At 43.8% G+C, this 12523-nt stretch overlaps 1 protein-coding gene across 5 annotated transcripts in view; it reads right to left on the reverse strand.

Moving 5' to 3' along the window:
• acot7 (acyl-CoA thioesterase 7) overlaps positions 1 to 12523 on the reverse strand; it is an 83043-nt gene that overhangs the window by 7415 nt on the left and 63105 nt on the right. For all 5 annotated transcript variants that reach the window (XM_035382809.1, XM_035382808.1, XM_035382807.1 and 2 more), the window contains one exon: positions 11007 to 11191. In XM_035382809.1, coding sequence (XP_035238700.1) covers positions 11007 to 11191 — 185 coding nt within the window. The remainder of the gene's footprint in view (positions 1 to 11006; positions 11192 to 12523) is intronic.

Here is a 12523-nt window from a genome sequence, read left to right on the forward strand (position 1 = left end):
GGTATTCCAATCAGGATCTCAGCCTGAAACACACACAAACCTGACATGGTTGCCCATAGACTCAAACTGCAACTCCGGCTATGTATGCGTAGGCTATGCAAAAAGCCAACAAAACAGATTTTTGCTTGCAATTGTATTTCCCCATGCCTCATTGAAATGTTAGACTATTCTATGATTTTTTTTTCTCCCACAAGGAAAAGGTAGTTGTGAGATATTTTCATGGAAAACCGCAGAGCCATTCGCGGAGATGTGCAGCCAATCCTAGCGCATGATACTGTTCTGTACAATGCTGTTCAGTGTCCAATCGCAGTGCATAACCCTGTCCAGTGGAACACTATTCAGCAGTGTAAGTAGAAGACAGTGTCAAGCAGAATGCTGTCCATTGGCCAATCACAGTGCATGACACTGTCCAACTTGAGGCTTTCTTGCATCCAATCGCAGTGAACGTCATTGCACTGTTCAGTGCCAAGAGACTGGCTGACACAAAAAAGAACAGCACAAGGGTCCAGTGACGTCTCTGGTTAGCCCTGGGCACCTGGGCCTTTGTAACTGCACTGCAGTCTACCCACATTCCACACAATAGAACATTCTCAGTAGGTCACCCAGGAGGAGCCGGTGAAAGGACAGGAGTGTCAGGATCTCCCTGTGCAAAGACCGCACATACAAAACCGCACACCTCACGGGTCAGAGGCGCCAAACACTGTGCAGAGGTCCGATATGCAACTCCGGAAGATTTTACACATCTGGATAGAGAGGGGAAATTTTTTTATTTTATTTTTTTAACCAATTTTGTTATCCCTTATTAATATTAGAATTTGCTGTCGTATTCTACTTCGGCTTATTTGAGGGCACCGACTACTCTCCTCCAAAAAGCGTGTCCTTGCAAATGACCCGAGGTGTTGTGGTTGTGCGATGGGGCGGGGCAGCCCTCCCAGCTGACCCGCGCCCAGTAAGGATGGCGCTACGGCCGATTTCTCACTTTTATTAAACATTTAAAAAATGTAAATCATTTGAACATTTATTGCTGCGCGTGTTCTAAAGCTGGCAACGTTCCTCTAGACAAATTATTTTAGCGCAGACTGCATTAGAGGCCTGCCAAGAACAACGAATGTTTTATAACATAATATGATCCTTGATGAGCATTGATCGCTCGTTTGTAAAGAGTGAGAGTGGTCTCATATAGCACAGGCACTCAAAAACTATATTACATGTGTAAAGTAAAGTAAATTATATGTATACAAAAAAAGGCAGTGAATAATATAACCTTCATAAACGCTAAATGTTTGTTGTAGATTTTAAGAAGATTTTAATGTGGTGTTGCCATTCTTTGGCACGTTTGGATAAATAATCCTCTTTGCCTAAAAAAGGAGAATCTTTAAAACCCTACTTGTCGCCCCATTGCTTTTAAAATGTGCACCTGTTCGCTCCGATGTTTTACATCCACGTTTACTCTTAAACGTTCAGCTGGGACTCTTATCCAGAGCGACTTACACCGATTACATCTGACAAACAATCCATTTATACAGCTGGATATTTACTGGAGCAGTTTAACTAATTTGTCTTGCTCAAGGGCACAGGTGGCATTGTCCCACCTGGGAATCGAACCCACAACCTCCGAGTTGCAAGTCAAGTTCACCAACCATCGTACAATAATGCTACCTCGGTATAGTATAGGGTTTCATGTACAGGATTGTATTTTTTCATAGTATGTAGCCCACACATTTAGGCCAGCCCTAGGGTGTGCGTGTGTGTGTATATGTATGTGTGTGTGTGTGTGTGTGTGTATGTATGTATGTGTGTGTATGTATGTGTGTGTCTGTCTGTATGTGTGTGTGTGTGTGCGCGCGCGCACTCATGCATGCATGTGCGTGTAATTTGTTCACAATACGCGGAGTAGGTGGAGAAACTGGAGAGACAACAGACCTCCTACAGGCTCGTAAAGCGGTGCTAATTACACACACCTGCCACTACCACTGCTGACAACAAGGGACAGAGCGTCAGCGATATCCCAGTGTAAGCTTCCCCCTCCGCCTTGCCTACAGTCTCTGAAATGCCAGGCTTGGCACCAGCTCACTGAGTCCAGGGGAACCACCACGGAGGCCTGGACCAAGTGATTATAGAAATCTCAGACCACAACCAGACATCTGTTAGCCTTATGAATAGGATGCAGAAGGACGGCAAGTGAGCCAGGGTGTCCTAACTGAAAGACAGGGCCTACCTCCATAGAAATGAAGTGAAATGGCTAATTACTGAAAAAGCAACTTGTGGCACATTTGACATAAACCCACGTGGATTACATAACCGCAACTTTCCAGAACATTGGATTTCTGCCCCTGCCAAATTAACAATTAATAGTCCCCCCACCCCTCCCCCCACGTTCAGAAATGAGAGCTCTCATACTGACTGTATGCTGTAACAGCACCGTCACAGTATACGGTTTTTCAGGAAACCGAGTTATTTCAATCGGATAGCGGGCTCACACGGATCGCGTTGGAGGAGACCTCGTCTCAACCGCCGCCAACACGTGGCGTGATCCGGCGTCCGTTCCCAACCCCGCTACGTCCCGCCCGCCCGCCCGCGACATGCAGAGCGTTCACTGCGCGTCCCCGCGGAATCACCGCTGCGATAGGGTACGGTATAATTATGAGAGCACAACAGAAATACACGGCATGTGGGATGTGTAAAAAAAATAGAATAGAAAAGAATAAATAAACATTAAAGAGGAAATATCTGCGTATCCTACACCGCGTCAGCTCCCCCTGAAAAAAACTGTAATTCTATCTCCTTTCCTCTACCACCCACATTTTCTATTTTTTTCTTCACTTGGTGAAAAGAAACGAGAAAAACTGTTTATTTAACTGCATTCATACCCCCCCCCCCCCCCACCACCTGCCCCCATCCTCCCCAGGTGTGGCACAGAGGTCTGGGGGGAGAGGGGGGTAGAGCTGTTCCCCTTTCAGCGGGTGCACTTTAAGGTCTCTCTCATTTTCGCCGCCCGACCGCGGTCCTCTCGCTGGAAGCTGAAAACGTATTCGGCAGGCAAGCTGCGCGCTTTTTGATACCCCCACGCTGCCTCCCACCGTTCCTTCGCCTTTGTGTTTACCTCATTATGGAAGCAGTAACCGCTCCTCTCCTCCTTCTGTTCCACCCCCCCCCCCCCGCCCCCCCCACCCTCATCTGCATTCCCTCCACAGCGGCCGCCAACACCGGGGCGTGTCTGTGATCCGCGCGCTCGCATCGCACGCTTCTTCTCCTCGCGGGCGGTGCGCGGGCAGCCGGTCCCGCCGCGTCTCCGTTTCCCTTAAATAAGGAAGCCCTGAGCTGTGCCGGGCTGCACTCCACCGGTCCGCTCAAGGTGCTCTTCCCCGGCTCGTTTTTCAGCGCACGGTACATTAACCCCGGGGTGGAAAACTGCGAAGGCCCCTGAAAGCCTGCTTCGGAGCTTCACACGTCGCTTTTCAGAGTGTCATACATGGCCTCTATTCAGGCAGAACACCCTCGCCACTTGGCAGGTCAGTGCGGTCGGGTTCCTGAGGGTTCAAACGGTCTCTCAAGCAGTGTAAAATTTCATCCACAGAAGTCTGTTGTGCTTACGTACTGTATGTGTCATTCACATGTATTTGACACCGGAGTTGTTTCTCCTGGTGATGATATATTCCATTTCCAAAAGGGAACATAGGGCTCCTGTGCATCAAAATATATTAAAAAAAGAAACTTATATGCCACTAAACTAAAAATGCCACTTAGTTCCATTTATGAAAAGGTAATACATGAAATTCAAAGGCCTGTAAATACTGAAGTATTATATTAGCATCGGGACAGTTAACACCGGAAATAACTCAACATAATAGTGAAGTCTCCGAATATTGTACCACTATTTTTATCTTGTCTCACTTTTATTAGACATATGTGACAACTGTGTGCAGCACAAACAGATGATTCTGGAACTTTCCTCTGAAGCTCCATTTCCCAGCATTCTCTGTGCCATTAAGGGTTTGTACATTCGCACGTTTTTCAAGACTTACTTTCAGAATAACTTCTGACAGTATAAAAAGCTTTAAAAAAAACTGATGGGGTTCAATAATTTATTTACATCAAGAGAGGGAGAAAAGTGAACATCTAAGAACATCCATTCAAGAGAGGGGGGAAAAAAGAGTGAACATCTGTCTTTGAGGCCAGGAGGAAGAAACTAATGTAAAAAGGCCCCACTTCATCAAATGTTGCTGAAATGTGTCTTCTAGAGATTTACCAGAACCTTCCACACAAGTCACTGGCAAAAGCACTGAGCTGAGAGCAGCCAGAAGCACAGACGACCCCAGCTGTTCCATGCAACGTTGGCCTTTTGACGACATTTGGAAATTGCCGCTGTAATCGGTATTCAGCTTGGACCCGGAGAATAAACAGCAGCTTCTACCCGGAAGCGTTTTAATGGTCGGAAAAGTTAAGGGGAACCAGGTGATACGCAAAAACACAGCTGGGGCACATTCCGGAAGACTAACGTGCCAAAAACCCCTCCAGCTCAAGGCTGCAGATCTTTAGCTTTCCCCGTCAACGGCTCCTGACTCACACGGTCACATGGTATGGCATAATTGGTTTGGGAAGTGGGCATGTAGTAGCAATGCGGCAGGTTTGATCAGACAAAAAGCTTTGCTGTCTTGAGCAATGCAAACAACCTGAAACTGAACCTTAAAAAATATCAGACCGCATTAGCAGATTACATAGAAATGACATGGAATACATCAACCTGGATCAGGGTGCCTGCTAAGCATTAAGTAAACTGTGTGGCATTAAGCATTAAGTAAACTGTGTGGCATTAAGCATTAAGTAAACTGTGTGGCATTAAGCATTAAGTAAACAGTGTGGCATTAAGCATTAAGTAAACAGGCATGCAGTTCGGAGCAGTGAAAGGAGAGGCAGGGATAGGCCAGAGGGGGGTCTATGCAGCCTTGGCACGGCTTGTCTGTGGAGCAGGCAGTGTCATCAGTGTGGGGCTACTGAGTGTCACTCTCTGAGCAGTAGCACTAAACAGTAAATAACAGGTAAATGACTACGGCCATCTGGCAGCTCGCGTGATTGGCCCAGCGTGTGGCGCAGCCATTTCTGTGTGCGTTACCATGGGACCGGTCAGAGTCTCGCACTGCAAGGGCTGTACTCTCTTCAGCCTTGCATAGATCATTCGTCGCACGGCTTACAAACCTCTCCTTGTTTTATTTTGACAGTAACGTGTGTATTTGCCATTATTTTGCACATGGATTTAAGACGAGAGTAATCAGTCTTAAATACATTTCTTTTCAAATGGCGTCACTTTGGTATGTTTACATCAAGATTAAATAGGAAATATTTTGTAATATTTAAACGAAGTAATTACAAAAATATAAATTTCTCTTGTACATTTATGTTTTTCTATATTTTTTTTCGCCCCTTCTGGGGAAAAGACTATCACAAATTGCAGTATAGTTCTTATCCACACAGTTAAATGACACTCCAAAAAGCATATTTTAAAAACACAAAGATTAAAAACATATTTTTTGGAACCACATTAAAAAGGAACCACATTAACAAAGTGTGATAAAATGGGTGCTTCACTACATTTACCCTGGAACAATGCTGTCAGCACCGGAATAATTTGTATGGCCAAAAAATCTGTTCGAAAAATTAGATAAGAAAGCCAAAGCTTAGCAACTAACTGTAGTTTGCTTTTGAACAGTATCCTAAATATGCAAAAATCTGAATCTCAAATGTCTCCATCTCTGTTTACAAAGTAAGGGGGATAAACAGTGAAGATAAATGGAGAGGAGGCTTGCATTTTGAGACGGTACTGTCTTATGTGTGCTATTTCAGTAAACAAAAATGAACTTTTGAAGTCCTTGAGAAAATGAGTAAATAAGCACTCTCGGGTGAAGGAGAGATCACGAAATGAAATGCACTGGTATTTCAAATCTAACATCGCTCTGAGGCTGAGGTTGCACAGTGTACCTTGTCATGGGGGGATGAGGGCATCAGTCGAAGAGCAAAAATTTAAAAGGGAGACTACAAACAAAACAAGCGTAACATAAAGTGCACGTTTTAACCCCCCAAGAGATTACTTCCAAGAAAGAGGCATCTAAAAATAAACTTGCATCTCATTTTCTCATGGCTGTGGAGTTACTATGGCAACCAAACTTGTTTTGCGGGTGAGGGGCTCAGCTGAGTCTTAGCTGGTGTAGCGATTGTTTCTGAGGTCTCTGCCATAAAGCCCCCCCCCCCCCACCTGTCACTTCCTTAATATTTCTACTGCCATGGTTACGGAGATGAAGCCTTGCTGGAGTAATCCTGACTGCAAAATGACAGACTGTCAGACACGGACGGTGCCAGGCATTTCAGTAGGTTTCCAATGTTTATATCCTTTTCCATTGAAACAATACATATTGTGTTTAAGGGTAGCTGAGAGCCACTGTGCAACCACCCCCAACACACACATGTACACACGAACACACACACACGGAGCAACTGCAGTTGCTGTCAGCCAATCCCGGCCCCCTCCCCCCCCCACCCCCTCTCCGCCTCTGAGCTAAAATGGGAATTCTAAAAATAGACATGAGAGATTTTTCACTTGAGTGAAAATCACCTGCTGACAAAAAATAGAAGGCACTGTCCTATCGATGTGCTATTTATATACAGGACCGTGCCTATTGCTGGTCACAATATGAGAATCCCATTAAATAGGGGAAAAAAATTAATGAGTTCATTATATTTTTTCTGTTTTAGCGCAGGAACATAGAGCCATTGGTCCCCCAAGAACGCTGACACGTGATTCATGATTTATTGTGTATTGCATAATGGTCACTAAGTACATTACTGATATGTACACTATGTGTGAGCTTTTACGGTTTCACACATTTACATATGAACAACCGAACACTAAGATGCAGTATTTAAATGGCGTGTATTTATTCACGCAGTTAACGTGCCAAGTCTTTGTTCTTCACCAGTAAACCGCCGCGTTGTATCTAAGGCTCTGGTTCATCGGACGCCGTGGCCACGTTTGTCTCAGCGTTTGTTTTGGGCAAAGACGCCGTGGCTCCTGCACCGGCAGAGCTAGCCTTCTGTGCACGCAGTGCGTGCGGCCGACGCCTCTCCCGGCTATATTTCATGCGACGGTCTTTTTCACTTTAAATGCATCTATAAAAAGCCATGTTTTAATTTTTTCTTCCCTGGTCTCTGAGCTGCCGCATAGGGACGCCTCTTTTTAAGCGCTGCTGCATTAGGGCAGGTCATTACACTGTAAAAAAAAAAGGGAACCCAGAAAAGGGGTTACAGTGATTCAGTGTATTTTTTATTTTTTTAGTTTAGTTTCAAATGCATATGAACTGTGCAAAATAGTCTTAGAACACTGTTCTAAATCTGCGTGGTTAGGTCAGGGAGGGCTGGCTAGGGACAGTTGGCTTGGGGCTCCTCACTAAAGTGCACCCACCCTTGCATAAATATAAAATTCCAAAAATAGCATTGATTGAGCTGTCTCTTTGCTATTTTCTGCCTTGTTTGCTTGCGATTCTACATCAGAGCACTGGCAGCAAAGTGGGTCGAATTCCTTTTTATAGCTGGTGATTAATTATTAACGGAAAGGTCTGTGCAATTTTTAAAACAATAATGCACATGACAACTGTGAATTACTGTACAATAATGTTCCTTGTGGTAATTCAGTCTAACTCAAACAAATGGGTCCAAATTAAGCTTTGGAAATAAAATGAAATATTGGGGGAAAATAACTCAAAATGTCATGCTTTATTATTTTTATTTTCCCCAAATTTACTAAGAAGCAGTAATCTAAATTAAAAAAATTTTTTTAAAAAGATTTAAGGTTGTTGTGTTTTCAAGCCATCTGTAGGCCTTGTTTATTTTGACCTGGTCTGTCATTATGCTTCTTTTTTTTAATATATGTATTTTAAAACCCTGATCAATGATGAACAGGAACTTGCTGCTGGGATATTGGATCAATGCTTCCTGTCTGGGAGGGGGATGATGAGTTGAAGGGAGGAGCGGGTGAGGAGCTTCATAAAGCCACGCTTAGCCTTCAGAACAGAGAGCTGGAAGAGAGCTACATGCTGCACAATACAATATTGATGAGAGCCAAACCAAAATGGTGGCGCGTCTCATGAAATGACACTATATTTAGCATTAGGCCACCCGAGAGATGGGAGCCGCGATTTGAATGGGAAAGAAAAAATGAAACTGGATCCACGCACTGCAGTAGTGCACTTGATTCAGTGATGGATCCATCCTAATCAATAAGTAAATGACAAGCTTATATGGGCCTGTTTTAGTCATTATGTACTCGTATATTTCTGAATTTTTTAGACCCCCCCCCCCCCCCCCAACTTTGTGAACCACCACAATAGCGTATGTTTTTAAAAATCTATTCCTACCTTTGTGGAAAAGCCATACATTATTTCAGATTTTACTTTCTGCTGATATCAGATTTTAATTGCAGCATTGATCGTTGCTCTGGGAAACGCATTCTCCCAAGAGCCGTACTTTTCCATTCAACTGTTCCTTCAGCTCTGAGTCCAAAGGGACAGCCAATCAAAACACTCTGTTGCCTTTTTTTCTTACATCTGTTTGCATCAGTTCTCATATTGCCCTTATTTATTTCTTTTTTCCTCTACTTTAATAACAGCCAGTTGTATTAGCAAGCCTCTCCCATGACAACGAAATCCTCAATCAGTTTGGGAGAGAGACTGGCACGCACCATCTGCGTCTACCCCTTCTGCAGTCCAGCTGCGCTGCGCAGTCACTGTGCTGGAGGACTGCGCCGCTTTCCCAGCTGCGCAGACGAGCCACAGGTGCTTGATAGCCTAGAGGAAGACCCACTCTTGCACGCTGAGGCGAGGAGCACCCTGCTGGCTCGCACCCTCCCTCCCCAGGCAACTCCCATTCACAGATCAGCAGGGCTGCCAGTCACAGTCAGCTATGGCACAGTCGGAGTTCCATTCCAGCCTGCGGGGCGAATCGCTACGCCCAGGATGGGTCCTGCCTTTAAATTCCACTAACTCGTTTAAATGAGGATTCCACAAAAGATTTCTCATTCATTTCTGATTTGACTGCTGACCCATTGGTGATTTACGAGCATGTATGTGATAGCAGCTTAAATGCACTAACTTGGTTAAATTCCATTGCAAGAGAATCCCGCTTAATGCACTATTTAGACTAGAGGAAAAAACAAATCAGCATTTGGTAATGGCATATTCTTGAAAAATACTTCACGTCTGCATTTATCTATTTTTTCTTCTGATTTGAATTATCCTACACTATAAACAGACAGGACGTGTCAAATTCAAGACATCAAATCCGACCAGCTCCATACAATATCCAGTCAGCTTATATTGTTGGTTATCTAAAGCAACCAGCCATGACACTACCACACTGATCCCTTTTCTGTCCACAAAATCTGCAGGATCTGCTGTACAGTAGCCAGAGCTGACTTACAGTACTGTATCGGAAGCACAGATTGTGTAAAATAAACAAACGGACAGCTCCTGACATCCTCTCATCCTCTATACTTCCTTACTCCAGGAAGCTTTAGTTGGCTCCAGGAGGTCTCAGGCTGTATTTTAAAAGTCATGAACATTCATGAAGAGGAACGCTCAAGGATGGGACACGCACTGCAGCTGGTATTGCCCCTTGGCCACAAGAATTCCCTCTGTGAATTTCTGTGGAACTTTTTTGCTTCTGCATTACTGCAGTTGAGAAAGTAACGTTCAATGTAAAGAATATGGAGCTGCACAGCATACAAATCTTTGTCTCTTGCAAACTTTTCCAGATTCAAGTTGCTGCATGAGACTACAGGTTACCATTAGAGTAGGGACATAATGCTGTATGAGACAACAGGTTACCTTTAGAGTAGGGACAGAATGCTGTATGAGACTACAGGTTACCTTTAGAGTAGGGACAGAATGCTGTATGAGACTACAGGTTACCTTTAGAGTAGGGACATAATGCTGCATGAGACTACAGGTTACCTTTAGAGTAGGGACAGAATGCTGTATGAGACTACAGGTTACCTTTAGAGTAGGGACAGAATGCTGTATGAGACTACAGGTTACCTTTAGAGTAGGGACATAATGCTGCATGAGACTACAGGTTACCTTTAGAGTAGGGACATAATGCTGCATGAGACTACAGGTTACCTTTAGAGTAGGGACATAATGCTGTATGAGACTACAGGTTACCTTTAGAGTAGGGACATAATGCTGTATGAGACTACAGGTTACCTTTAGAGTAGGGACAGAATGCTGTATGAGACTACAGGTTACCTTTAGAGTAGGGACATAATGCTGTATGAGACTACAGGTTACCTTTAGAGTAGGGACATAATGCTGTATGAGACTACAGGTTACCTTTAGAGTAGGGACATAATGCTGTATGAGACTACAGGTTACCTTTAGAGTAGGGACATAATGCTGTATGAGACTACAGGTTACCTTTAGAGTAGGGACATAATGCTGTATGAGACTACAGGTTACCTTTAGAGTAGGGACATACTGCTGTATGAGACTGCGGGTTACCTTTAGAGTAGGGACAGAATGCTGTATGAGACTACAGGTTACCTTTAGAGTAGGGACAGAATGCTGTATGAGACTATAGGTTACCTTTAGAGTAGGGACATAATGCTGTATGAGACTACAGGTTACCTTTAGAGTAGGGACAGAATGCTGTATGAGACTACAGGTTACCATTAGAGTAGGGACATAATGCTGTATGAGACTACAGGTTACCTTTAGAGTAGGGACATAATGCTGTATGAGACTACAGGTTACCTTTAGAGTAGGGACAGAATGCTGTATGAGACTACAGGTTACCTTTAGAGTAGGGACAGAATGCTGTATGAGACTACAGGTTACCTTTAGAGTAGGGACATAATGCTGTATGAGACTACAGGTTACCATTAGAGTAGGGACATAATGCTGTATGAGACTACAGGTTACCTTTAGAGTAGGGACATAATGCTGTATGAGACTACAGGTTACCTTCAGTGGAGGCACAGGAAGAGGCTTGTTCTCCTTGTCCAGGGAGATGTAGGTGAAGAAGGCGGTGACGGCCCGGTATTTCCCCTTGTCTGTCTCCACCAGCGGGTCGGCGTCCACAATCACCTCGATCTCCATGGACTTGTTGCTGGTGAAGGTCATCCAGCCAGACACAGAGACCACACAGCCTGGAGACACAGAGGCACAAGTCACACGTCAGTCCATCCCAACGCATTTATTGGCTGAGATTAGAAAGAGTGTTCCTTCAGGGGTCAAAAAAGAGAAGGCTTCATGAGGAATATTCCCATCTGTTTATCTAGAACATGTGTGATTTAACTCATGTTTGAGATAAACCACACACGCGGGCACCCATGCACACACACACTCACACACACACACACACACACACACACACCCTTCCATCATTGCACCCTCTCCAGCTATTTTTGTTGCAGATCATCTAAACTGGAGCTTAGACTTAGAGCTGGCGCTCTCAAAACTGACAGAGGCGTAGCATGAACTGAATTGTCAGCCGAGCAATGTGGTGATCCATGATCTGGTTAGGGTAGCAGAAGACAGACAACTGCAATGAATCATGGTCTGGTTTAGTTACTGCAAAGTGGAAATGTCACTGAGAAGGAAGGCCTTGCATCGAAGTAAGCAGCTGGATCACAGGAAGCATAAAATCTCTCACTAACCTCCCTCAGGAATCGTGACGTGAAAGCCTAATTTTATATGACTGAGTATTGGTATTATTGTTGAGTGGTGTTTAGAATTTTGCAGTGGAGTCCCTTATGAAAGAGTTTCGTCAAAAAAAAAAAAATTGTGGACACAGAGCTTCCAGGAGCATTGGCACATATTCCCATTACTATTGAATATTATCAATAAATAATACTTCAGCAGCATTTCAACAAAGTTGTTTAACGATGCGTTAACCCAAGGTATGCAGTATAATGAGTACTGCCTTAAACCAAGACAAATTGCACAGGCACGTCACGCTTGTTTCAATAATTTAGATTTGCATCACTTAGTCCAATGAAAACTACACACACTTGTCCTATGGATATACAGCTATCTGTAGATTCGTAAACTTTGTTTGGACTTAACAGTGAATTTCAGATGACTTCAGTGTGGGAGTACTCATTGATATTCCATTATCACTTTACAGTTTAGGCCAAATTAGCATAAACTGAAACAAATCAGATTGAATAGATGGCTTCATGAAACTATCAAACCCACATCTTGGCTCAGGCCATTTTCAAAGCATTTGATCACTAATTCATATGCAAGAGTCTAGTTTATCTTCAGAGCTCTGTATATATGAGATTACTAAAGCCATTGCCTACTTTTAGATTACTCAGCGTGCCATTTATATGTAAATCTTGGGACTTACATCTTAAGCTCTGGGGCCTGTGGTAGCGAAAACAAACACTCACATGCACAGCAAAACAAAGTTGGACAAGGTTAAATTCATTTCTCCATTATTGAAATAACCTTCAAATAGGCATGTTTTTCCTACA

Source organism: Anguilla anguilla, chromosome 11 (assembly GCF_013347855.1).
Source record: "Anguilla anguilla isolate fAngAng1 chromosome 11, fAngAng1.pri, whole genome shotgun sequence".
In the NCBI taxonomy this organism is placed as follows: domain Eukaryota; kingdom Metazoa; phylum Chordata; class Actinopteri; order Anguilliformes; family Anguillidae; genus Anguilla; species Anguilla anguilla.